The sequence below is a fragment of the Mustela erminea genome, chromosome 4 (assembly GCF_009829155.1).
Source record: "Mustela erminea isolate mMusErm1 chromosome 4, mMusErm1.Pri, whole genome shotgun sequence".
Taxonomy (NCBI): domain Eukaryota; kingdom Metazoa; phylum Chordata; class Mammalia; order Carnivora; family Mustelidae; genus Mustela; species Mustela erminea.
Window position 1 is genome coordinate 85696658 of NC_045617.1, and position 27903 is coordinate 85724560.

A 27903-nucleotide genomic window follows, 5' to 3' on the forward strand; every position below is an offset into this window, starting at 1 on the left:
CTGCCCATTAAAAGAATCATGTCATCATTAAATCCTTTATCATGCAGAGAAGAGCCTCCCTTAGACCACTCCTAAATATTTCCCTTATTCCTGGCTGTTGCTGACCTACCAGATCCATAGTTGTCACATGTAAAACAAACATTCTTGGGGAATGCAAAGTACATTGCAAAAATCCCAGTGTTTTTAACCTATATTTAGCCTGTGCTTTACTTTGTCCTCTTGAATATTTTTAAACAGTGTCTATTATTGTGCAGAAGCACGCAAATAAAATATATTGTTTATTTAGAGGACTAGTCTCCCTGGCTTTCCAGCTCTTCTTACTTTTATGCTAAGTGCTCTTTTCTGTTGGGTAGACATAGAAATTCATCAGGGTTGAAGGCCAAGGAACTTCATTGATTTTAAACAATACATAGATCTAAGATTTAAGCAACAATATTTTATTGGAATTTTATGTAACTTTCCTCAAGGTCAGAATTAAAACAGTGGCTTTTTGCTTATTAGGATTATGGTTTTAGAAAAGGACTTTATGTTGACTTCTTTCAAAGTCGATTTACGTCTTTGCAAGAGAGACAAGAAATCGTCCAACCATAAATTAATGCCTCAGCCTACTTTAGGGTACATAGCTTGTATTCTTTTTCCAAAGCAGTCATTCACCAAGCTTAATCTGATAACCAGTTGCATTAGAACTGCAGGCATCTGTTGCTTACCCTGATTTGCTGAATCAAAATCTCAGGGATTGGGTCTTGCATTTTTATAAATTCTCTAGTTAACTCTTTTGCACGTTCATTCCGAGACTCTGTTTTATTTTAACTGGCAGAATTCCAGGAAAAACAATCATCTTCATTTATCATCTGGACCAATGGACCCTTTTAATTTTTTAATATTTTAAAGTAATTGATGAATAATTTGCAAATTAAGAATAAGGGAATAGTGAAACACACTTTTGTTAGAAAATGTAATAAAAATTTAAGCAGAGAAAACCCTCACTTTTACTCCATTAACACCCTGGTTTGAAGATACACACGCAAAATGGAGACTGATTCCAGAATGTGACTGGAGCCCAACCAATGTGAGTTGACTCTTTGGTGAGTCAGAAACTACCAAAGATAAGTTGTTGCACAAAGAAAACCTGATTTACTGCAAATAAGGAAATCATAGGCAATGGCTTCCAAAGCAATGGCTCCCCAAGAAATGGTGAATGGTTCCTTTTGTTTAGGGTTAGGATGAATGTTTAACGTAGAGATGGGCATCAGGTCACACATGCGCCTTAAGGAAACATGCCTAATCACACATTGTATGTTATGCAAATGAGGCTGTGCTCTTCTTTGGGCTGAGCTTTAGTGTTATAGTGAGGTAAAGGTGATTGGAGGTCTTTCCAGAGGTTCCCTCCATGGTCCATCTGCACAGGTGCTAGTCAGAGGTTTGGCTCAGAGGGTCTGGATGGTCAGGTCAGGTGGGAGGTCTTGTCAGGGGAGTGGCCATCACCTAAGGGGTGCTTTCAGGTTTCCTTTGCCCAAGTGAAGAGGGAAGCTGGAAAGAAGATCTTAAGGAAAAATGTAAGAGAAAAATGAATAAATAGAAACAGGTGGGTAGTGAAGGTCAGGTTATGGGGTCTCCTAGGTGACACAACCAACTGCTCATCAGCTGTCCTGCATGAATGTGGATCATACTCATTCTGTAAACTCTGATTTCTGGTTTCAAATCCATCTCCCACAGCTTCTAGCTTATTATTACTTCTGATTCTTCTTGCACTTGGATTGTTAAAACACAAAACTGTTGAAAACTCAGACACTCATAGTTTTGTTGAAGAGAGGATCACTATCTTTCTTACATTATAAGTGCCAAAATCTTTATTTGTAGATTTGAATCATTAAGTCAATGAATTTCTTCATTTCTGCATCATCTGTCTCCTTTGAGAATATATTTGCCTTCAGCATTCATCCACTTAGGGGAAGTCCCCAGTAAAATCTATGCAAACATCACAAGTAATGAAAGAACAATCATTTATCCTTTTCACAATATGGGATGGTCTAGGTTCTTATAAAGCACTTCGTGATGAAGCTCTTGCCTCTATTGAAATATATTGCTCACTCATAAGGGACTGATCTGAGTAAAATTCATCTAGGTAATCGTCATCTAAAGACCCACAGTCTGAGATCTCACTACACAGTTTCACTATTACAGTTAGAGTCTAGAGTGCTGCTCTGTGTCTTTCTCTTTAATATTTGGGGAGAACCGTTCTTATCAGTTGTCTTCTCTTTACTGTTTTAGGTTAAAAAAAAAAAAAACAATTCTGAATGCTTAACCCTATTAAGTGAAAACTAACCAAAGATCAAAAGAACACAAAGATGGTTGATGTCTGTCTGGTGTTCTTTTCTGATACTTTCTTAAGATGATGCAATGAGGGGTGCCTGGGTGGCTTAGTTGATTGAGCATCTGACTCTTGGTGTAGTTTAAGGTCATGATCTCAGGGTCATGGGATTGGTCCCACATTGGGCTTGTGCTCAACATGGAGTCTGCTTGGGATTCCATCTTTCCCTTTCCCTCTGCCTGTCCCCTCTCTCTCTCTCTCTCTCTCTCTCTCTTTCTGTCTCTCTCAAAATAAATAAATAAACCTTTAAAAAAAAAATAAACCAATGCTTTGGGTGTCACAGTATGAAACTTGAAGGATGACTGTTGTCCCTTCCTATGGGAGATCTTGTCATACTTTTTGTATTATTTTAGTCATTTTTAGCATAGCTGGGAATACTCTGTGATTAATAATGAAATAGTTCCTAAGATGATCAGCAAAATGAATCAGCAAAATGAAGTAAGAACTGGAAAAATAAGATAACCAAGATTCCAGAATGTGTTTTAGATTTATAAAAGGGTCTGATGTGCCCTTTTGATAATTGCAAGATAGAATGAGTTTTACTATATTAAAAACATAAGCAAACCTTGCCTTTGGTCTTTGGATTATTTACAATAAGTAATAAAATTGTGAATATCAATCCTTAAAAATAGAACCACTCAAAAAATAACCTCAAAAACTAAAATTGTGTCTCAGGGACATTCATGGTCTGCTAAGGACTGAGGCATTCTTGGGAGTATCCACAAACTCTGTTGAGTGTTCATTTTTTGATGTTTGACACAATAAAGGACTTTTGTTTTGCTTGGATCTATAATCACTCCTCTTATTCTTGTAATGTATATAATTCCATTTGGGTACATAAGGGAAAGCTTTCAGTAGGAAAGTGATGTATAAGTCACTTTTCTAAAGGCAGATGTTCTCATAAAAAACCAGCTTGCATTTGGAAGAAAGACAATCAAAACCTTAGCCTGAGCTTTGATCTTATTATCAGGTTCTGGTCACATTGTTTGCAATGTTTGGAACCATAATAATAATCACACCATTTGTTAATGTGAAGTCTTAGTATGACTTGGAATGTTTGAAAACTATAAAATTGACCTAATTGATGGGGCTTTAATAAAATTTTTGTTTGGAAACTGACAGAGTTGCTTGCATGTTGGTGTCTGTAAGACATTATACATGTCATGTATGAAATGTTTGATTGGATGAATTCTGCCTGTCCAATAATGATATTTATTTTTAAGATATACATTATGTTATAACTTAATTATTTGGTTTCTCAGAAAAGAGCTCAACTTGCTGCAGAAGCTGTATGGACTATATGATACTGTAATGAACAATATTAGTGGCTATTATGAAATACTTTGGGGAGATGTAGACATTGAAAACATTAATGCAGAACTGCAGGAATTTCAAAACAGGTGAGTTTGAATTGAATTAAGCTTACCTTTTTATAATGCCTATCTTCATAGGAACTGTAGGTATTTTACAAATACATTTATCTTCTGATATATAGCTATATACAGATAATGCTTCAAAGAAATGTGTAGTGATGTGATTTTTCTTTTTTTCTAAAAGGTGTCGTAAACTCCCAAAAGGACTTAAAGATTGGCAAGCTTTCTTGGACCTGAAAAAAAGAATTGATGATTTTAGTGAGTCATGTCCTCTGCTGGAAATGATGACCAATAAGGCAATGAAACAGAGACACTGGGACCGAATCTCTGAGTTAACTGGAACCCCATTTGATGTGGAATCTGATTCTTTTTGTCTTAGAAATATTATGGAAGCACCACTACTTAAACATAAGGATGACATAGAGGTACATAAGCTTATAAGATCTTATCACTGGTTCATTAAAGAACATCTCTTATTTTTCTGAAAATTATGCAAATGGACATTTGATTTAAGGGTGTACTAATTGCTCTATATATTGTACCCTCAAAATTTGGAATGGTCCTGAACATCCTTTGGTTTTGCAAAATAATATAGTAACTCGAGGAGATAAGATGATTATTTGAAATATGTTAGTTTGGGAGATCCTCAATCTATCCTCCTTGTCCCTTAACTAGCTCTCATTTTTAAAAAAAAAAATCTGTTTATTTATGTATTGCATTGCTGGTGAATTCCTCAGAACTATTAATATTAATAGTATGTGCCTGTTGCCTTTTTGTTATTCATTTTCTGGCTCTTTTGTAATTCCTTTGTTCTTGTCTTCTCTCACTCTCTTCTTTTGTTATTTGTATATCCGTAGTGGTATGCTTTATCTCTTGTGTATCGACTACAGGTTTTTTCTTGGTGGTTGCCATGAGGCTTATATATAACAATATATTTATAACAGCTTGTTTTCAGTTGATAACTGAAGCTTGAATGTATTCTAAAGCTCTACATTCTTACTCCTCCCCCACTGCATTTTGTTTTTGATACCACAGTTTTCATTTTTTTTATCCGTGTCTCCACTGACAAATATTGTAGTTATAGTTTGTTTTACTACATTTGTCTTTTAACCTTCATATTGGCTTTTTAAGTAGTTAACTTACCACCTTTACAACATTAGACTGTTCTGAATTTTACTATATATTTACCTTTACCAGTGAGATCTACACTTTCATATATTTCCTGTTACTAATTAACACTGTTTCATTTTAGCCTAAAGAAGTCCCTTTAACATTTCTTGTATGGTTCGTCTAGTAGTGATGAACTCCTTAAGTTTTGGCTTGTCTGGAAAACTCTTTAGCTTTCCTTTGATTCTGAAGGACAACTTTTCCAGGTAAGGTATTCATGATAATTTTTTTTCCTGTCATCACTTTGAATATATTGTGCTCCTGTCTTCTGGTATGCAAAGTTTCTGCTGAATAATCTGCTGTTGGTCTTGTGGGAGTTTCCTACATAACAAGTAGTTTTTCTCTTGCTACTTTTCTGATTTCCTCTTTGTTTTTAGCTTTTAACACTATAATTATAGTGTCTTGGTGTGGGTCTCTTGGGTTCATCTGTTTTGAAATTCTCTGGGCTTCTGAGATCTAGTTTTCAGCCATTATTTTTTCAAATACATTTCCTGCCCTCTTGTCCTCCTGAAATTCCTATAATGTGAATGTTGGCTTACAGGATCTATAAGTCCCTTAAGTTGTCTTCACTATTTTTCATTCTTTTTTTCTTTTTGCTCTGGTTGGGTAAGTTCTGGGCCCTGTCTTCAAGTTCATGATCCTTTCTTGTGCTTCATCTAGTCTGCTGTTGAACTCCTTTATTGTGCTTTTCAGTTCTGTGATTGTATTCTTCAGTTCCATGACTTCTATTTGGTGCCTTTAAAATACTTTCTTTCTCTTTGTTGGAATTCTCACTTTGTTTATGCATTGTCCTCCTGAACTTGGTGGGTATTTTTATGACCATCACTTTGAGTTCTTTATCTGGTAAACCACTCATCTCTGTTTCATTAAAGTCTTTTTCTGAGGATATTACTTGCTTTATTTGAATCATATTCCTGTTTTTTTCATTTTACTTTGCTCTGTGTTGATTTTTATGCATCATATAAGACAATAACCTCTCCTTGTCCTGAAGGAGTGGCCTTGTGAGGAAATAAACCTTATCCTTCAAGCCTGCCCTAGCTCTTGGCTGTCTCTCAAACCTTTATGTTTGTCCCAGTGGTCTACTTTGTCTTTAGATGCTCTCAGTAATTGAGGATGTAACAAGACCTATCAGGTCCCGAAGTGGAGGATTTCAGTCAGCACCTAGACTTAGGCTGATTGGAAACTACATCCTTAGGCAACAACTATTAAAGCATGCAAATATGCCTATTTAAGGGAATACTAGGATATGGACATTTATATATGTTCTCTCTGCACTAAAGCTGGGAATGACAGCCAGTTAGGAACTTTCTTTGCTTGCTACCATTCTGTTGAACCCATGAACAAAAGCCCTGCTGGTCACCACAGTCAGGCTATCAAGGGATGTGCCTTTTGCATGACAGCCACAATTGTGGAGTGCCAGTTTTTTACACAGGCTCCTTTGTTGGAGATGCCAGCATTTGGGAGCATAGCATAAGGAGTCTGAATATCACACTCACCCTTCAAAGTCTCTGGAGAGGATTACAGTTGACCTTTGGATATATGTTTAATTAGGACTCTGCTCCTCAGGCCACAACTGTGAAGAAAAAGCAATAGGCCTCTTTCACAGTAAGAAACTGGGCATTTCAGTCTCATGTCTCAGTGCTCAGCACTGGGAGGTGGGTAACTAGTTAAGAACTACCACCCCCACCCCCCCGCCATTTATTCTAGTCCTGTGCACCTCAAACATAAGCCTCATTTGCCACCATAATCAGGGGATCATCCAGATCCCCTGTGTGGCAGCTACAAAACAAACAAACAAAAACAAAAACAAAAACAAAAACCAGAGTGACTGAAATGTGCATAAGCTCCTTTCAGGGAGATACTGGTGACCTACAGTGTGGTAAATGGACACTGCAACAGTGGTGCCCACCAGTATCCATCTTGGGAGAGTATTTTGGGAGGCCCCAAGTTGTGTATTAAATTAGATGCCCGCCCCTCAGGCAGAAACTCTAATATAAGCAAATAGGCCTTTTTCACAGAAAGGATGGGCAGTTTCCAGGAGTCTGCCTCTGTGTGGGACTCACGGGTGTAACCAGATACGTCGATGCAAACTATTTACAAGGGCTTGCTGAGCCATCTCCCCTCCCCCTCACCTTACAAGAGCCCTCAAGCTTGGGTTTCATCTCCATCTACTGGTGTGTGTATATTTTCTGCTCTGGTTCATGGAGATGTTTGTTTGGTTTTTAAGCCTGGCTATGTTTTCTACTTTCTCTGTGTACATTTTATCAGTTATTCTATATTTTTGGAGGTGAGGAACTGTACCATGTAACTGGAAATCTCTCATATATATGATTTTGAGTTTTCTGCCTTTTCTTCCCCCTTCTTCTTTTTTTTTTTTTAAATTATTTATTTACGAGAGAGAGAGAGAATAAGCAGGGGGAGTAGCAGAAGGAGAGGGAGAAGCAGACTCCCCACAGAGCAGGGAGCCCAACACAGGAGTTGATCCCAGGACCCTGGGATCATGACCTGAGCTGAAGGCAGATATTTAACCCGCTGAGCCACCTAGGCTCTCCATTTCCTTCTTCCCTTCTTAACAATACATGTACACCAGCAATATATATTTCAAAGAATTTTGTCCTATTTATAAATGCCATTCCAATACTATTGAAGGAAATAAGGAATTGAAAAAGAACTTTGGTGTCCATCTCATTCTTATAAGTAGGTTTTATACTGAAGAATATAGCCATTTGTAAGCTGTGCTTTGAAAAATGCCATTTTGTAATTCCAAGGAATTCTAAGGTTCAGTTACTATTTGTACCCCAAAACAGATTCTCAGCACTGTATATGCCAGTACGTCCTGTTTGCTCTGCTCTGCATGTCCTGCTGTTTGCCAAGTTGGATTCTTTCTGTTCTGGGACTCACTACCACTAAAGGAACTCTTTCCTCTGCCCCCACCACCCACGGGAATCCCACTCAGTCTCATGCTCCCTCCTCAAAGAGGCCTTCTCTCCTGCCTGCACGCAGAAGTCCTTTCTCCCTCTTCGGAACTCCCAACAAGTCATACCACTCTGAGGACATTTATTTTTTTTATTTTTATTTTTTTAAAGATTTTATTTATTTACTTGACAGACAGAGATCACAAGTAGGCAGAGAGGCAGGCAGAGAGAGAGGAGGAAGCAGGCTCCCCACTGGACATAAAGCCCGATGCGCGACTTGATCCCAGGATCCTGGGATCATGACCTAGGCCGAAGGCAGAGGCTTTAACCCACTGAGCCACCCAGGCGCCCCTGAGGACATTTATTATATGCTACTTTGTATTATAATTATTTGTGGAAATACCTTGCCCCTTTCAATTCCTTTCCATCTCTGAGATCTGTGATTCTGAGTATGAAAACAAATAGAAGCATGATGGGAAAAATATGTTACTTTTATTTTCCTTTATGAGACTTTCATATCAAGGACTCTCAGAAAAACAGGAAACCCTGTGAGGAAAAAAAAAAAAAAAAAAGAAAAGAAAAGACTTTTAAGCAAATGAGACATTCAATTAGGGCAAGAGCAGGCTGGAATACAGAAACGATTCTATGCTACTTTGAAGAGTTCAAAGGACCCCCCACATATATTCTCCCTTGTTTCCTGTAACAACCTGCTGAGATAGAGCAGCTGTTACTATTTCCATTTTGGCCAAAAAACTCCAATTAAAATGTAATCAAGAAACATGAAGATTTAAACTCTGCTATTGCGTGTATATGGTATCATAAAAGAACTAGTAGTCAGATGGTCAGAAGGTTTCCTTGGCCATAAAATGACTAAATGACTTCTAGGTTCAAGCTTGAAAATGCTATGATTTTCTAAGGCACTTAATTTGTAATTGGAAATGTCATGACATATTCTTTGATCTCCCTCTGAAGGATATTTGCATATCTGCCATTAAGGAGAAGGATATTGAAGCCAAGCTGACTCAGGTGATTGAAAATTGGACCAACCAGAACCTGAGTTTTGCAGCATTTAAGGGAAAGGGAGAGCTCCTTCTCAAAGGAACTGAATCAGGAGAGATCATCACCTTGATGGAGGATAGTTTAATGGTCTTAGGTTCCTTACTAAGCAACAGGTAATTTTATACTTTGGGGGAAGGTTTTAACTTGGTTTCTAGGGTTATATAATACTGGATGAAAGCCCAGTTTTGCATCTATGGCATAACACAAGATTCTGAACTCAAGGGCTCACTCTTGTCTGTCCTTAAATGAGCTACCTATTTCCCTAATGATCATGGCTTCTGTCTCTTCTTTATTGTACTCATTTCTTCTTAACTGTTTTTCTGGTGGGCACCGTCATAATTATTTCCCCTCGGATTGGCAGTTTATCTCTTGAACATCTTGGCTCTCCACTGAGATGACATATTCATTTTGTTTTCTTTCTCTTTGGTTCCTCCACGTTGTTATCTTTGCCTTCCTTGGCTAGCCCTGCTCAGATGTTCACCCAGTGACCCAGGAAAAGTATGCTGGCAACACATGAAAGGAATATATTATTAGGGGCTTATTATGTAAACCCTTCATGCATTCTTTTATGAGGAGAATGGTCTATATGTGTGTTGGTTTTACTTTTCCCTAAGCGAGACAACCTATCCATCATTGGATTACTGAAACAGCTGGAAGGTGACTGTGACCTTGAGTGCAGTTTTTAGAAATGGGACTCAGATTAAGTATACTGTCAGGTCGTAATCTGGACATTAGCAACCTCTAATCCCCTAGCTGACTATGCAATAATTCTCAACTGTTCTTCATTTCAGCACACCTAAGAAATATGACATTACCTCATCATTAGCAGAATCAATGTCTGGGGTGCATGGGAATTCTAATATCCCTTCTCTAGGTTGGAATTACTGGTTAATGAATGATACCCTCCATGACTGCTGGCCTCAAAGGCACACTTGCACTTGGATAATGACCTAACTCCAAAGCTCCTAGTTCTGGGAGTTCTGGGTTGACTTGTTGGGGTTAAAACTGTACATATAGGGCTGCCTGGGTGGATCAGTGGGTTAAGCCTCTGCCTTCAGCTCAGGTCATGATCTCAGGGTCCTAGGATCGAGTCCCACATCGGGGTCTCTGCTAGGTGGGGAGCCTGCTTCCTCCTCTCTCTCTCTCTCTCTGCTTGCCTCTCTGCTTACTTGTGATATATCTCTGTCAAATAAATAAAATCTTAAAAAAAAAAAACTCTACATATATCTCTGCTTTCAAGGAATCTGAATAATCCTGGCAAAGGTGACCATAGGATATTCAGTGGTTCTTAAACTTTATGGGATACTGCTTCCATTGCTCATTGCAAATTTTTCTTTGCTGATTTCCTGGGTGATGTCCTCTTGAAGAAAGACTGTAGATTCATCTGAACAGTGTCTATAGCCAACGAATTTGGGATTGGAAGCCTTTCTTAGTTTCATTTTTAACTTGGATTTAGCCTGATTAGTATAATATTTATTTATAGTACTAGTAAACTCAGTGCTGACACAGTGCCTGCTGGGTCTCTAGGGCTACCTGGGTGTGACTTCAGGAGGAAATTATTTATCTCCATAGGTGAGACTTGACTCCAGATACTGCCTGGTTGGTGACACCTTGCTAGTGGATTCCTGATTGATCTATAGGACTAACTATCCATCATGACAGGTTCCACTAGCCAAAGTTGTGCAATGACCAAAGGGCAGAACGTGGTTATGCTAGATCTTATTTCAAGTCTCCCTTTTTGAGGCTGGGAAGTTACACACCGTCAAAGATGATTTTTTTTTTTCCTCTCTCTGTGCAGGACCATTTTTATCCTAAAAATCTAGGTGCTTCAACCCCCTGAAGTGTCCATCTGTACCATCTTAGTGTGCTTGTCTTAATTTCGAAGACGCTTTTAGCATATTGACTTCTTTTGGCTCTAGAGTGTTGGCCAGATGGACAGTATAAATTGAGTGTTGAGTCAAAAGCCTCTTACTACCTGAATAGCTCATGTATCTCCTACATAACTCCTCTTATACCTCTCTATATAGCGTGGGCTTCTAGAGAAGTTATGGGTTTCATCCAGACATCAGACTATACCCAGAAGAACCCCCTTCTGTATGTAAGCAACTGCAAGTCACCCCACCCTGGATTATGAAAAGTTTGAAGAGTGTTATAATAATGGCCACTCACCAGCAATGTCACTATACCACATCAAAACTGCTTGTCATTGCCACAAACTGAGATCACCTTCTTTATCCAACTATAGGTAATTGGGTCCCTACCTGGTAGCTTCCCATCACGTCTTGCACGACATCCCCTGTATTTCTTGTCTTTCTTGGCTGGGCCTGGCTTTCTGGACACCTCAAATTGTCACAAACTCTGCAGCTAGCCCTGATGTTGAGAAAAGAGGAAGCATGCAATTTGGGGCCAACTATTCTGGATCTCTAACTCCCTAGAATCTAGGCATAGTGCTTGGTGGAATTAAAGTCTATGGGTGAGAAGAGCCCATCTGGAGGTGAACATCAACCCTCAATCTTGACTATTGGCCTTGTCGTCATAGTTACAGAGACCAGGAACAGTGCCCTGTGTGTTATTCCTGCAGTCAGTGCTCACTTAGATTTGGTTCACAGTAGTCTTCTAAAAACACCTTACTCTGTGTCATCCCTTTCCTTCCAGAAACAACCAGCACAATCATTTTGCTGGACCTCTGTGTCCAACACTTGGCCCATCTTCCTGGTCTGTGACTCATACACAGAAACAAGGAAAATCGCTATAATGATATGAGTTTTATGCCTAGAAAAACAAATATCTCATTCACTGTATGAAATTTATTAGGAACTGCCTTTTAGGGAAAAAAAAAAGTTAATTTCCAAAGGAATGTTTCTCCTCTAATATACTTTTTTTAAAAAAAGATTTTATTTATTTATTTGACAGAGAGAGAGATCACAAGTAGGCAGAGTCAGGCAGAGGGTGGTGGGGGGAGCAGGCTCCCCGCTGAGCAGAGAGCCTGATGTGGAGCTCTGTCCCAGGACCCTGAGCCAAAGGCAGCAGCTTAATCCACTGAGCCACCCAGGTGCCCCTCGTCTAATTTACTTTGTTAGGCCATAGTATTTTCTGCATCATCCTTCAAATACGGTATTTTTCCATTTTTACTTTTTAGATATAATGCTCCATTTAAAAAAACTATCCAGAGCTGGGTGTATAAATTGTCCACTTCCTCAGATATAATTGAAGAGTGGCTGGTAGTCCAGAACCTTTGGGTGTATCTTGAAGCTGTCTTTGTAGGTGGAGATATTGCCAAACAACTCCCTCAGGTAAATACGGTTTTTGTAACTACCAAACGTACAGTTTGATGTGTGTTGTCTGTATGTCTCTGTAAAAGTCTTTACAAAGACATATGGCTGTACCTTGATTATTTAAACCAGGGTTGGCGATCTCTGGCCCACATATCTGTTTTTGCAAATAAGTTTTATCAGAACACAGCTGTATCTATTCATTTATGTTCTGTCTACAGCTGCTTTACCATTGCCGCAGCAGACTTGAGTGGTTATATCAGAGAACATATGGCCCACAGAGCCTAAAATATTTACTATACAGCTCCTTTGCAAAATAAATTTTTAAAATGTGCTGATTTCCTAATTTATATTAGTAGAAAGAAGAAATTCACAAATTTTCAAATTTCCAGGTTTTCTGAGGTTGTAAGGTACATTCAAATGTGGTACTATTAAATTATAGTTGTTCATCTCTTCTAAGAGGTTACCTTACAATCTTCCTCTGAGATTAGAATTAAAATTAATCTGTATTGTATAAGCACAAATTAACTATTAGTAAATTGACCAGTAATAGATCAGAAATATCCCATGGGGCAAAGAAACATCCTCAGAAGCCCTTAACAAAAATCTTTTAAACAGCTTTATTTGGGCCTTTTAAGTAAATACACTTACTAATAGCTTTATACTATAAAGGTAATGTCCCTCTTATGAAATTAAGGCTGCTCTTTCTGAATTTCTATAAATACAGGATCTATATAAATTAAAAATCAAGGATAAAAGTGTTTTTTTTTTTAGATTTTATTTATTTATTTGACATAGAGAGATCACAAGTAGGCATAGAGGCAGGCAGAGAGAGAGAGGAGGAAGCAGGCTCCCTGCTGAGCAGAGAGCCCAATGCGGGACTCGATCCCAGGACCCTGAGATCATGACCTGAGCTGAAGGCAGAGGCTTAACCCACTGAGCCACCCAGGTGCTCAAGGATAAAAGTGTTTTGAAAATGACTTGTTTCCCTTTGTAACAACACGTTTTTAAAAATAATTCTTTTCTTTTTCAATCAGAAAGTTGTATTGTTGAAAAAAAAATACCCTTAAAAATTTTAAGAATCAAGTTTATGCCATTTCTTGAGGCATTTTTGCAATTGAATGCAAAGCTTAATATCATCCATAGTAAAGAGAGAAATTTCATTTGCAAGAATGTAAATGAAGCTTTGTTCTGGGGTTTTACTTTTTTTTTCTTTTTCCTGGGGTATTTTTGAGCTGTAATTATTCAGAGGATCTTGAGATCAGATTATTTTCATGCTTCTTCAGTTTGCTCATCAAACCAAACACCTGGGGTGCTGAAAGACTAGATTTGAGCTTTAAGTTGATAGCTCTGCAAATTAATTGTGTGGCATTTTGAAAAATATATTAAATGTAAGAAAACAAATAAGCGATAAGCCCCATTGTGACAAAGCAGTATTTCAATAGACAGTTTTATGGCTGGTTTTTTGTTGTCCAGAGTTAATGCAGATGAAAAAAAATTGCTCCTTTAAATTATATAGACTGAGAACTAATAGAAGCCGGTCTGAGGAACTCTAGAAAATTCCAGAATGAAGACTTTGCTTTATTCAAATGTTAATTTTTACTGACTAGGAGTTTTGTTTTAGGAAGCAAAGCGGTTTCAGAATATTGACAAGTCCTGGACGAAGATAATGCAGCGAGCTCATGAGAACCCCAATGTGATCAGTTGCTGTGTTGGAGATGAAACCATGGGGCAACTTTTACCTCATTTGCACGAACAGTTGGAAGTATGTCAGAAGTCACTCACAGGGTAAGAGTGGAAGTTGTTAAGTTTCCTCTCATTTTATATGTGATGGTGTTTTCTCCCAAACAAGTAAATAATATTGATGGCACTTCTGGTTTGATAGGGATGGCTAAAGTGGCTCTAGGAATTTAGCATGAATTTAATTTTCCTGCAAAAAAGAACCATAGTTTTGGGGGTTGGGGAGTTAAGGCATTGTAGTAGTTTTATAGGGCTGCTGTAAGAAATTTCCACCAACTGGGTGGCTTAAAACAACAGACATTTATTTGCTCACATTTTGGGAGGCAAGAGATCTGAAATCAAGATGTCAGCACCTTCTGAAGGTGCTGATGGAGAATCTTCCCTTCCTCTCCAAGGAATCCTCCTTTCCTCTCCTTGGCCTGTGGCTGCATAACTCAGATCTCTGTGTCTTTGCATGTCCTTCTCCTCTTCTTCCTGTGTGTCTCTTATGAGGACTCTTGTGATGGGATTTAGGGCTCATCTGGATCAACCAGGATTCTCTCTTCTCAAGATCCTTAAATTCAGTGCATCCACAATGACCTTTTTTCCAAATAAGGCTACATGCACTGCTTCCAGGGAACAGGACGAAGACATATCTTCTGGAGGACTACCATTCAACTCACTACAGGCATGGAGTAGAGATGCACACTATGCGAGCAATTAGCCAGACAAATTCATGGATGGTTTTCTTAAAAGGCAGTTCATTATCAATTTCTGTTTGAAATAGAGTTATGGGATATCCTAGTTTGTCCAAGTTTATATGCCTCTGCCCCAACTTCATGACTAGTGGGTCCCCCAGGGCTTCTCCAGTATCCTGGTTGGGAGATAATTATGTGTTCATCCTGGGTTTAAGCCATCAAGTTCACAATATCCCTAGAAAGATCACAGTGATGTGATTTGAAGTGGGAGTTCATGAATGAATGGCAAAGAAAGAATTCTTGAGACATTTTTGGTACAAAAAGGTGGCTTTGTTAAAGCACAGGGACAGGACCCATGGACAGAAAGAGCTGCACTCGAATTGTGAGGAGCAGTTCGTTACATACTTTGGAGTTGCAGGGTGGGTAAAGACAAAGGAAGTTTCCAAAAATATTTTCATATGCTAAAGAAGACTTATAGAATCCTGGCTAAGGTTTTTGTTTTTGTTTAATTTTTATTTATTTTTTAAATTTCTTTTTAGTGTTCCAGAATTCATTGTTTATGCACCACCCCCAGAGTTCATGCAATACATGACCTCCTTATTACCTACAACAGGGCTCACCCAACCTCCTGCCCCCTGCCCCTCCAAAACCCTCAGATTGTTTTTCAGAGTCCACAGTCTCTCATGGTTTGCCTCCCATCCAATTTCCCCCAACTCCCTTCTCCTCTCCATCTCCCCATGTCCTCTGGGTTATTCTTTATGCTCCACAAATAAGCAAAACCATTTGATAAGTGACTCTCTCTGCTTGACTTATTTCACTCAGCATAATCTCTTCCAGTCCCGTCCCTGTTGATAGAAAAATTGGGTATTCAACCTTTCTGATGGAGGCATAATACTCCATAGTGTATATAGACCACATCTTCCTTATCCATTCATCTGTTGAAGGGCATCTTGGTTCTTTCCACAGTTTGGCGACTGTGGGCATTGCTGCTATGAACATTGGGGTACAGATGGCCTTTCTTTTCACTAGATCTGTATCTTTGGTGTAAATATCCAGTAGTGCAATTGCAGGGTCATAAGGAAGCTATATTTTTAATTTCTTAAGGAATCTCCACACTGTTTTCCAAAGTGGCTGCACCAACTTGCATCCCACCAACAGTGTAAGGATTCCTCTTTCTTTCTCCACATCTTCTCCAACACATATTGTTTACTGTCTTGTTAATTTGGGCCATTCTAACTGGTGTAAGGTGGTATCCCAATGTGGTTTTGATTTGGATCTCCCTGATGGCTAGTGATGATGAGCATTTTTTCATGTGTCTGTTAGCCATTTGTATGTCTTCTTTGGGGAAGTGTCTGTTCATTTCTTCTGCCCATTTTTTGACATGATTATCTGTTTTGTGTGTATTGAGTTTGAGGAGTTCTTTATAGATCCTGGATATCAGCTCTTTGTCTGTATTGTCATTTGCGAATATCTTCTCCCATTTCATGGGTTGCCTCTTTGTTTTGTTAACTGTTTCCTTTGCTGTGCAGAAGCTTTTGATCTCGATGAAGTCCCAAAAATCATTTTTGCTTTTGTTTCATTGCCTTTGAAGGCATATCTTGAAAGAAGTTGCTGTGACCATGTCGAAGAGGATACTGCCTGTGTTCTCCTCTAGGATTCTGATGGATTCCTGCCTCACGTTGAGGTCTTTTATCCATTTCGAGGTTATCTTTGTGTATGGTATAAGAGAATGGTCGAGTTTCATTCTTCTACACATAGCTGTCCTATTTTCCCAGCACCATTTATTGAAGAGACTGTCTTTTTCCCACTGTATGTTTTTTTCTGCTTTGTCAAAGATTATTTGACCATAGAGTTGAGGGTCCATATCTGGGCTTTCTACTCTGTTCCACTGATCTATGTGTCTGCTTTTATGCCAGTACTATGCTGTCTTGTTTTTGTTTTTGTTTTTTTAACAGTAAGATATTGGAAGCTCTTGCAGGAATGTTATACTCTGCCTGTCTCAAGTATTTGTCAATGGGCTGCAAGTTATAAGGAAATCTAATTTTATCTACATTTCTTTTTGCCCTTGTTCTCCACATCAACAGGAGGGCTCTTGAGAAAGAAGAACCATAGGTGATGGAGCAGGTTCGCTCTGAATCCCGTTCTTATTTTACTTGCTTTCCCAGGTGCCATCTATGACCTAGCACAGACTTTGGTTCTAACCAAACATTTCAGAGGCAAATGGGAATTGACTGTAGGTGTTTGCTATTATCTTACTGAAGATGTTAGGGATTGTGTCTTGGCTAAAAAATACCCCCAAATTACTAATTCAGAAAATGCCATTTGGTAATATGACTTTATTTAAAGGTATTTGGAGAAGAAGAGATTACTGTTTCCAAGATTCTTCTTTGTATCTGATCCAGTTCTCCTGGAAATTCTTGGACAAGCCAGTGATTCCCACACCATACAGGTATAGTCTTAAAATCTGTTACCTAAATTGCTTTTTAATACAGCATACATAATTTATAATAAAAATGAAGTTAGCAACTTAATAACACAGGCAGGAGAGTATTAAAAATTATATTGAGGGTAAAATGTCTTATTTCCTGTGTTTTCTGAGCTCATCAACCTAAAACAGGAGTCACTGATGATTATGCAACTTGACAGTTGAGTGACCTTAGCCAGCTTCTTAATTTTCCCGTGCCTTAGTTTCCTCATCTGTAAAATAGGAATGTTAATGGTTCCCACCTCATAGGATTATCATAAGGATTATGTGAGATCATGCACTGGAAAGTATTTAGAACACAGTATGTGCTCACTAAATGTATTCATTATTGTGAGTATTTTAGTCTAAATATTCTTAGATCAAATGGGGATTGTGGTTTGGATTTATTCAAATCCAAGAGCTTCTCAAGAGTTTTTAGACATTTCCAAGGGTGGTACTTCCAGAAAGCAGAACCAGGTGTGGGAGGCACCAAAACACCCCATCCCAGGGCTTTGTCTGGTTTGGCAATCTGGGAAGCCACTGCTAATGTCTTCCTTGCTGGTTTCTGGGGACCTGTGGGGAAGAAAAAAGAGTTGAGGGAGGTCAAAGCTGTGTCAGACAGAGAGAACCAGGAGAGAAGCAAGACAGAGATGTGTCTGGAAGGGACATAGGTAGGGACCGTGGGTTTTAGTCTCCATGTGGAGGAGGGCAACAGTCTTAATCCGGCCTCCATTGTGGAACAAGGGAATTTGCAGGAAACAGTCTGTGGGGCTGATCTTAAAAGTGGTCCTCTGAGTCAGTCGAGGATGAAAGCAGTGTTTTGTTTATTAGTTGAAGCAATGAAATGCGTTCTTTATCTCTTACATGTAAAAGCTTTTAAAAATGTCTCAGTGGCTTTTGTGTTTAGCCTCATGTATGATGCCTTTGCTCTGTCTTGTGCTTCCTACAGCCACATCTCCCTGCAGTATCTGACAACATAAACGAGGTGACATTTCATGCAAAAGACTACGATCGTATCCTGGCCGTCATATCAAGAGAAGGAGAAAAAATTATTGTAATTTAACTTGGTTAAAATTCTGTTATTTGGATTTATTTCAAAATTTAGGTTGAGGAGAGCACAATTCTCTTTTGAACAACAGAGAGTTAGGGAGGAGGGTGAACTTGGGTTCTAATCCTGTCACCTTGGCTTGGTTACCCTGGCTTTCTATTTCCTTCCACCTATAGCATTAGTTGATTTTTCTCATGTTTTAAATATGCTGTGTAAAATTATTTGCTTTGCATTGAGGTACTGGGATTTATCAAGTGAAGTGTGACATTTGTAAAAATAGGAAATTATTATCAATTTGTAATCTCTCTGTAATATACTTTTTAGTTGGACAATCCCGTTATGGCCAAAGGTCCGGTAGAGATTTGGCTTATGGATTTGTTAAAAATGCAGATGTCGTCCCTACATAATATCATTAGATCTGCATTCTACCAAATCAGTGATTCAGGATTTCAACTCTTACCTTTCCTCAACCACTTCCCAGCACAGGTGAGAATATATGTTTAAATAATGGAAATATGGGGGAAATATACTCAGGAAGCAGTTGGCCTTGATGGTGTGGCAGCCTTTGTAGCCCTGAACTAGCTAGGGAGGCCTTCCCACCCTCAGCAGCCATCTCCCTACTTGTCCACCTACATGGTTCTAGGCCAACCTGTCCCATTCCCAGGAAGAGGATTTGCCACTCTTCTCCCATCATTAAGGAAAACACTAAGACTAAACTCACTAATGGAAAATTTCATCTTACATATAAAACACACCTCTCATTATATGAAAGATATCTGTCCATGTATGGATTAGATGGTATATTTTCCATATACCTATGTATAGATATGTGTAAATACACATATTGCTAGAAACATAGACATAAATAAAAGGAATGAGTATATCTTTTATCTTTTCCTAAAACAAACTCTATCTTGGCTTTTGAGTATTTTCCCCTCAAGGGATTAAAAGTTGGCATAATCTGTTAAAGGAGGCCTCTTCATGCAGCTAACTTCCTAACAGGACAGGACCTTAAAGAGCCTGGGATTAGACCAGGTGTTCTCTTAAACAACCCTCACATTCTAAGGCTCTCAGGAACTTATCGCGTTGCGCCAAGTATTATTAAAACTGAGTGCAGGAAAAGAAGAGCCAACAGTTCATTCAAATTTTCAAATTCCAGCCAGAATAAATGAAGAATGATGCTTTGTGATCTGGGTCAGAGATAGCGTGGGAGAGAAGGCAAGAGATATCAAGGGAAAAAACACGCAGTTTTGACCCAAACTACACTTCTTGTCTAACTGCTTTTCCCAACCCAGTGTCTAAATCATGACTTAATGCACACACAGCGGAGACAGCTGAAATGATAGGAAATTACTTATTCAAATGACACAACTTACTGCTATAGAATCAAGCTTTATTAGAGAGAATATTCTGATATTGTATTTAATATTTTTGTATTGTGTAATCTCCTTGGCAAACCTTAATATCCTTCTTAGCTTTATTACCTTTGTGATGAAGCTTTATAAAATATTTGATAAGGTGAGAAAAATAGCTCCTTAGACCAAATCAGCATACCTTCCCTCTCCTAGAAAACTTGATTGCCTGTGTATTCTGAAGGAGATGATCAGTCTACTGTAGACAGAGCAGTTAGCATTGTGTGGAGAACTGAAAGCAAATTCAGAGCAGGCATGAAGTTGAGCAAGGATGGAGCAGGAAAGCTGACCAGCCGTCAGGATTTTCTATAGTGTGTATACAGCACAAATGAGGAGATGAAATTTTAAACAATTTTAGTGGGCGAACTTCAGTTATTTGGAAAAATTGCTGTAAGGAGTAATGGGGATATATATTCATCCAATATCTATTCTGTACATACATGTTCATTCAGTATATACATTACTTATTTCAACCATCTGGAAATGATGACTTAATATTTTAGTGTTTTCCTTTCTAGCCCTTTCCCCATGTTTATTACAGGTAACGAGTAACATCGAGGAGAATGAGCATTCTTGTTTTGTTTTCATTTTAATGAGACGTCCTCCAGTTTTCACCCTTAAGTGTCCTGCCTTCTTAAACTGAGTTAAAAAACACAATTTAAACATTTTTTGGTGTCTGAGGATAGTCATTTTATTTTTAAGTAATCTCTATACCCAACCTGAGGCTTGGACTTCACAACCCTGAGATCAAGGGTTGCATGCTTTGAGCCAGCCAGGCTTTGAAAGATTAGTTTTCAGACTTTACCACTAAGCAGTGATTTCTCAGAGAGTGTGGGTCTGTGTCTCTAAATCAGAGAGGCTTACACTGCTGGGTATTTTTGTCTTTTGCTTTGTTTTTTTGTTTTCATTTTTTTGGTGTGTGTTTTGTTGTTGTTGTTGTTGTTTTTTGGACTTCACAACCCTGAGATCAAGGGTTGCATGCTTTGAGCCAGCCAGGCTTTTAAAGATTAGTTTTCAGACTTGACCACTAAGCAGTGATTTCTCAGAGAGTGTGGGTCTGTGTCTCTAAATCAGAGAGGCTTACACTGCTGGGTATTTTTGTTTTTTGCTTTGTGGTTTGTTTTGTTTTGTTTTGTTTTCTTTTTTGTGTGTGTGTTTTGTTGTTGGTGGTGTTGTTTTGTTTTTCCTCTCTTGTGCCATTTTCTGCTGCTTTCAGAGTCAGAATTGGCTTGCTACTGGAAGCTTCCTGATGTGGGAGGTTTCCTCCACATCGGTTTGGTCTCACCTCAGTCGGGTGCCTTCATTTGTCTTCACCTGCAGACCACAGGTTTGGCCACTGCTCTAGCACAAAACATTTTGCAGTCTTGAGGAGGCAGGGATAAGCAAAGGGTTATATTCGTGCCTTAGCCACATTAATACCATGCCCAACTGTATCCCCATGCCACTCACTCTGTTCTCAGCCCTCCACCAAATGTGAGGTTGCCTTAGGTCCAAATGATCTCGGATCTGTTACTCAACTCTGCGGATGAACAAAAGTTCTTAAAGGGACAGCTGGCGCAGCAAGGTGAGGGTGGGCCTTGTCCCAACAATTTTATTCCTTTCTCAGGGTAGAAGTTGTAGGCAAGGTGACAGTCACAACTTCCCTATGCCATCATCAGGAGAAAAAGGACTAGCTTCTTCCCCTTCTCATTTTCTATCTCTCTCTCTCCTACAGATAAATATATAGAGAGAGAAGTAGATGTAGGAAAAGATACAGATGATAGAGGGAGTGGGAGATTAAGAAAGGAGAAAACGTACTGTTTCTAGAAGCTGCAAAGACAACTTTGGGAACTCTTCCTGCAGAAGAATACACAACAATGAGTCTAGTAATTCCATTTGCTTTTGTTGGTGAAGAAAAATCATCATATGGAACTATCTGGTTGTCTCATACCTTCCTCTATAGACAAATTTGTTAAGCATCCTTCATAAAATACATACAGCTCCATAAATGATAGCCGTTGTTTTCATTACTATTTATCTCTCTGCATTGAAATCATTAGATATCAGCACTTAGAACTTCAAATGTTTATTTTTCCCCTTTTGGGAGTGGAGAAATGCATGTCTTTTTTGAGTTTAAAGTGGGTCAAACCTTGCTCGCCTTCATATTGGATGAGTGACCGCCAAATTTTAATGCAGATATGCTTTAAATAGTTGGCAAATTTACTTATTATTTTTCTTCCGGATGCATAGGTGGGGCTTCTGGGAATTCAGATGTTGTGGACACATGATTCAGAAGAGGCTTTAAATAATGCAAAAGATGACAGGAAAATCATGCACGTGACTAATCAGAAATTTTTGGATATTCTAAATATTCTAATTGGCCAGACAACACATGACCTAAGCAAGTTTGATAGAGTGAAATTTGAAACTCTGATTACCATCCATGTGCATCAGAGAGATATTTTTGATGACTTGGTAAAGTACCTTTTTTTTCTTAAACTAATGTAGTATACTGATTAAAAACTTAGTGCTCCTAATAATGAGCAATTAGATATTATATATATGCCCTAATGTATATGAACCTTCCATCTACTTGGTCCTTTTCCAAAACTGTCTCCATATATACCATGTCTACAACTCTCTCCATTTGGTGGTTTAAACAACTATATATGTACATTCACATATGTCATTCTGAAAGGATGGAACCGACTGATGAGAGGGTAACTAACTACTTGTTCCATTACACCAAATCACCAGGGATAGGATACAGTCTAGGTGAGACTGGTCATGAGTTATTTGTTCCATTGAGAAATAAGTCTTGATCAAATAGAATCAAGCTTCAGAGAAGTCTCATGGACATTTGTCCAGTTGATAGCGTCCAGCAGGGCAGCATGGACTGAATTTGGACAATGTTGTGTAGGGTGAGAGTAGGAGGTGTGGTATTCGAACTCCCTTCAGAAACAGGGGTCTAAACAGCGGTCTTGAGCCAAAGTTCTCCTAAAGCAGTGGTTATCATTATAGGGTAGGAGCCCAGGAGGCTTTGATAAACACCCATTTGACTATCTTTGTCTTTTTTTTTTTTTAAAGATTTTATTTATTTATTTGAGAGAGAGACAGTGAGAGAGAGCATGAGCGAGGAGAAGGTCAGAGAGCGAAACAGACTCCCCATGGAGCTGGGAGCCTGATGTGGGACTCGATCCCGAGACTCCGGGATCATGACCTGAGCCGAAGGCAGTTGTCCAACCAACTGAGCCACCCAGGCGTCCCGACTATCTTTGTCTTTAGCTACCATTGCTTGATTTGATTTGATTTGATTCATCTTAAAGGCATCTCTTTTCTTCACCAGAGACGTGTAATTCATGCACCGTGGGGCTCTTTTTTAGAGAATATAATCAATCAGAGACAAATGGTTTCAAACTTGTATCAAAGGTTCTGATCAGGGCACCTGGGTGGCTCAGTTGGTTAAGCATCTTCCTTTGGCTCAGGTCATGATCCTGGGGTCCTGGGATCGAGCCCCGCATTGGGCTCCCTGCTCAGTGAGGCGTCTGCTGCTTCTCCCTCTGCCCCTGCTTGTTCTTTTTCTCTCTCTCTCTCTCTCTAATGAATAAATAAAATCTTTAAGAAAAGGAGTTCTATCAGATAAGTTCATATTTATGGAAGGTTGAAGGACATACAGTCCATTTATTCTCCTGGAATTTAGAGCGTCACTTCTCAAAATATTATTATATGCCAACCAGTTGCATTCGCATTCCCGGGGAGCTGATTAGAAAAGCAGAATCTCCAGTCCTCTCCTCCATCCCATCCCCCACTGAATGAGAATCTGCATTTCAGGATTCCCAAGTGATTCATAAATGCAGGTTAACGTTGAGGAAACACTGCTCTAGGATTTATCTCTGGATCTTCTGATCACGCCAGTCATACTGAGCTGCATACTCAGACCATAGTTCTTTGGCCATCTACAGAGTTGCTTTCAGTACATTGTAGTTACTGTAATATGTTGGCTTTCTTTGAAGTCCACCTCAAGAAACTCCCGTGAAATCCCTTACTGTATCTGTGAAGAACATGAGGCTAACCTTTCTTATTTACTTTTTTTTTTTTTAAAGATTTTATTGATTTATTTGACAGAGAGAGAGAGAATACAAGCAGGCAGAGCAGCAGGCAGAGGGAGAAGGAGAAGCAACTCCCAGCTGAGCAAGGAGCCCGATGTGGGGCTCAATTGTAGGACCCTGAGATTGTGACCTGAGCCCAAGGCAAATGCTCAACTGACTGAGCCACCCATGCACACCCCCGCTTGCTGACTCTTAAAGCTGAAATACCATGGAAGAAATTTCTTTTAAATTGAAGTGCTGAACAAAGCCTTACTTCACATCCAGTTGGATTTTTAAAAAGAAAACCCTATACACAATTAAAACCACATAACTGTATTCTTTTTGTCTTAATTACTATTGAACTCATGGTCTCTCTGCCTCCCAACTAAGATGAGATCTCATGGCTGGCATATTTGCGTTTTATTTTTCCATGTGCAATGCTTAGAACAGCCTGATGCACGGAAAGAACTCAATCAGTATTAGCTATTATTTTTTCTTCAACTTCTGTCTCCTCCTCACCATCTTAATGGATTGTTGAGAGGAGCTAGTTGACAGCATCTCTGTGGCTGCAGGTCCCGTGTGAGGGAAGGAGTCCCCGGGGGAGACACTGGATCATGTCACCTGAAAGTTGTTCTTTAAGGTGATGAATACAAACTGTGATTTAGCAGAGAAGCCAGAATGCCTAAGTGCAGGGGGAAGCAAGACCGTAAACAAACGATGATGACAAAAAGCGGGACTCTTCCTCGCATGGAGACTTGATTAGGTGGAGACTGGACCATGGCAGGGTTGCCGGAGGTCAGCTGAATGACCTGGAAGTGAGACTGAATTTAAGACCAGTGAAGGGGGATACTTTGCCACTTACCCCTGTTGATGCACCTAAGTGGGCAGGACCAAATTTTCTCCAAGGTTGCCCATGGAAAATCACAAAGTACTTGAGAATGTAGTTTTGGTGGGATATTGTTCCTAAATGTGCTCCCCTGGTTTCTCTCTCTTGTATACATGGCTGTAGGAGCCCAGGACCTCTTGCTCATAGGTGTACGTTGATGACCTGGCAGATTGGTGGGTTTGGCCACATTGCTGCTGTAGGAAGGCGTGTGTGCATAATCGACCGTACATTTCCCTGCTGATCCCTTTGGAGGCTTCCTTTTGCCACAAGAACACTGTTCAGCTCTGCTTCCATGTCTTGTGAAGCCCCAGTTCTCTCTTTCTCTAGAATCCCAGATGCCTCAGCTGTACTGAACTTCTTTCACTTTCCCGAACATGCAGCCAGATCTTCTGAGTCTTTGCCTGGGACATTTTACCCCTTTTAAAGATTTACTTATTTTTTTCTTTCAGTTTTGTTTCCCTGGGTAGTTCCTACCATTTTTTTCAGGGTTTAGTTTGAATATCCCTTTCAGGACCCCTAGACTACATTAGGTCCTCTTGCTACATATTTCCATGAACCCTGAATTTCTTTTCATACTTTTTTGCAATTACTTGCTTATCTGTTTGTCTTTTGTCTTCTTTTGTCAGCTCCAGAAGGCAGGAACAAAGCCTGTCTGTGTTCAGCCAGCACAGTGTCAGGCCCAAGAAGGGACTTAATAAATATATGTTAGATAAATGAGAATTAGTTTACAAACGAGGATAAAAACTGCGCATATGCTTGTTTTATGCTATTGCAATTCAGTATGTAATCTCTTTGCATTTCATGTTTTTAAGGTAAAAATGCATATCAGATCAGTTACTGACTTTGAATGGCTGAAACAGAGTAGATTTTATTTTAAGGAAGATTTGGATCAAACTGTGGTGTCTATTACAGATGTGGATTTTATTTACCAGAATGAATTTCTGGGATGCACTGATCGTCTTGTCATCACTCCCTTAACAGATAGGTGAGACACTCTGTTTTTGTTACTCCATTTTGTAATTAAATGATGTTCTTAACATTGCTTTCAAATTGCATTTGAAATATTGTTAATATTTCAAGCGTATTGCTGTTGTGTTAGGTCTATGCTAGCTCATCAAAGTCAGTCTAACAATGAGAGAACCAAGGTTATTACTTAAATGTACATGTGCATTACATTTTTGTAAAGCAGGAAAAGATAAAAGAATGAAAGTGAGCTTAAACATTGACTGTGAGTAATACAGTAATGAATTTTAGATGGCAAGATGGAAAAATATCTCTGGCAACAAAAAAGGAACTCGTTAGATTTACAAAGAAGGAAGGGACCTTGGAGATTATCTAATTTAGTCTCCTGGTTTTCCAAATGTAGAAATGGATACCTAAAGTGAAGTTTCTTGGCCAGGTATGAATAATCAGTCAACGACTGATCTCCTCACAGTTCTTTCCAGCATGTGACATCAGACAGAACTGGTCCTTTCTCATCTCTACATAATCCCACGGCAACCAGTTCAATATGTTATACATAGAAGATGCTCAGTAAGTGTGTGTAGAATTGACTTAAATTGGGTCACAGAATGATTAATTCTGCTCTTACTTTAAATAGAGTTGTCTGCAGGTAAAATTATGGTGCAGATTATGTCTTTAGTTTCTTGATTCATCCAACCTCCTTCTGTATGCCCAGTGCTATTGTAGCATAAACTTGTCCATGTGTTTCCTCTTCCCCTGAGGTTTACATATAAAGCTTCAAATCTAGGAAGCTTCACTAAGTTTTACTTGGCTCTGAAACAAACATAACTTAAGCTGGATCATGGATACAAGAAGATTCATTATATTATTTTTTTTACTTACCTCAATGAGTGAAGCATTTCATAGTAAAATGATTTATTTGCAGTGGCGTCCTGGAGTTGACTCATACAGCTTTTTTTTTTTTTAAATTTAAAGATTTTATTTATTGATTTGGGAGAGAGAGAGAGCACAAGATGGGGGAGGGTCAGAGGGAGAATCAGACTCTCCAGTGAGCAAGGAGCCCAAGGTAGGGCTCCATCCCAGGACTCCAGGGTCATGGCCAGAGCCAAAGGCAGTCACTTAACCAACTGAGCTACCCAGGTGCCCTTGTACCAGCCTTTGAGAGTCAACAATATGCATCTCTTCCCAGTTTTGTGATATCACATCGATAGCCTTTCATGGCCCTGGTGGAAATATTTATACCACTGCAATTGGCAAACATGAAAATAAGATTGATTAATTGATTGGTTGATTTCCTGGAGAGCCAGTTGTTCATCATCTGCCAGCATACGATGGCTTCTTTGGTTCTCTGACTTGCGATTTATCCTGACCATAGTGCAGGGAAGGCCTGAAAGTTTTAAGTCAGGGTTGAGGAGTTTAGAAAGCTTGTCCCAAGAAATGTTTGCAATCACTGTACTACTTCTAGTGAATATCAAGTGCTCCAGCCTCTTTTATGTGAGCAGCTCCAATTCTCAACTAAATAGGCCCATTCCAGTCACATTGGACTTTGGCTTATGCTCTAGGGCAGTAATAAGCTCTCCCACACTCCCGGTGATTTCTCTTTTTCCTGTTTGCAGATGCTATATCACCTTAGCGCAGGCTTTGGGAATGAACATGGGAGGTGCTCCAGCAGGACCTGCAGGCACTGGCAAAACAGAAACTACAAAAGACATGGGAAGATGTTTGGGGAAATATGTGGTCGTGTTTAACTGCTCAGATCAAATGGATTTCCGAGGGCTGGGACGGATTTTTAAAGGCAAGTGTCAAATACTATTGAATACATTGTTAGTGAATGTATTTTTATTGCTCTTTAACATTATTTTCTGATATTAACCTAAAGGGATATTTTCCCACCAAAATAGTATAGGTTGGTGCATATGATATTGCCATTTTTCTGTGTCAAAAATGGCTGGATGTCATCAATTTCATATGGTTCAATGCTATTGCTGGCATTCTAGTCCATGAGTTGAATGTGTATTGGATTGTGAAAATAAAATCAATTTATTATTGCCTGAAATGGTGGTGTAGGGGATAAGATCAAGATAGCAAACCCATGACACATGTGGCTTCCCTTCCTGCATTAAATCCCATTGAAATGAAAGATATCATTTAGGACAGAATTTAGAGATGGTGGTATTGGTGGGGGGATTGATAAATAGACCAGTGAAATATAATGGAGAATGCAAAAAATGGGCCAAGGAGATTTGACATATGGCAAAGGTGGTATTGTAAATCAGTGATGAAGAGATAGACTTTACTATAAATCATTCTGGGATAAAAGATGATTAATATTTAACAACGGAAATCGGATCCCTACACACATAAAAATTGGATGCCTATACCATATATAAAAATCAGTTTTGGGGATGAAATACCTGAATGTGGTGGGCAACAACCATACAGTTTTTAGAAGGTAATAAATAAAAATATCTTTAATACAAAAATCACAA

The 27903-nt window shown here is 39.0% G+C and overlaps 1 protein-coding gene across 6 annotated transcripts in view; it reads left to right on the top strand.

Moving 5' to 3' along the window:
- DNAH8 (dynein axonemal heavy chain 8) overlaps window positions 1–27903 on the top strand; it is a 342799-nt gene that overhangs the window by 130699 nt on the left and 184197 nt on the right. For 4 of the 6 annotated variants that reach the window (XM_032339820.1, XM_032339819.1, XM_032339821.1 and 1 more), the window contains 11 exons: window positions 3634–3771; window positions 3929–4169; window positions 8799–8998; window positions 12025–12178; window positions 13782–13945; window positions 16921–17023; window positions 17988–18092; window positions 18411–18572; window positions 21728–21952; window positions 25264–25436; window positions 27031–27209. In XM_032339820.1, the coding sequence (XP_032195711.1) occupies window positions 3634–3771; window positions 3929–4169; window positions 8799–8998; window positions 12025–12178; window positions 13782–13945; window positions 16921–17023; window positions 17988–18092; window positions 18411–18572; window positions 21728–21952; window positions 25264–25436; window positions 27031–27209 (1844 nt within the window). The remainder of the gene's footprint in view (window positions 1–3633; window positions 3772–3928; window positions 4170–8798; window positions 8999–12024; window positions 12179–13781; window positions 13946–16920; window positions 17024–17987; window positions 18093–18410; window positions 18573–21727; window positions 21953–25263; window positions 25437–27030; window positions 27210–27903) is intronic. The other 2 variants (XM_032339822.1, XM_032339825.1) reach the window with 2 other exon arrangements.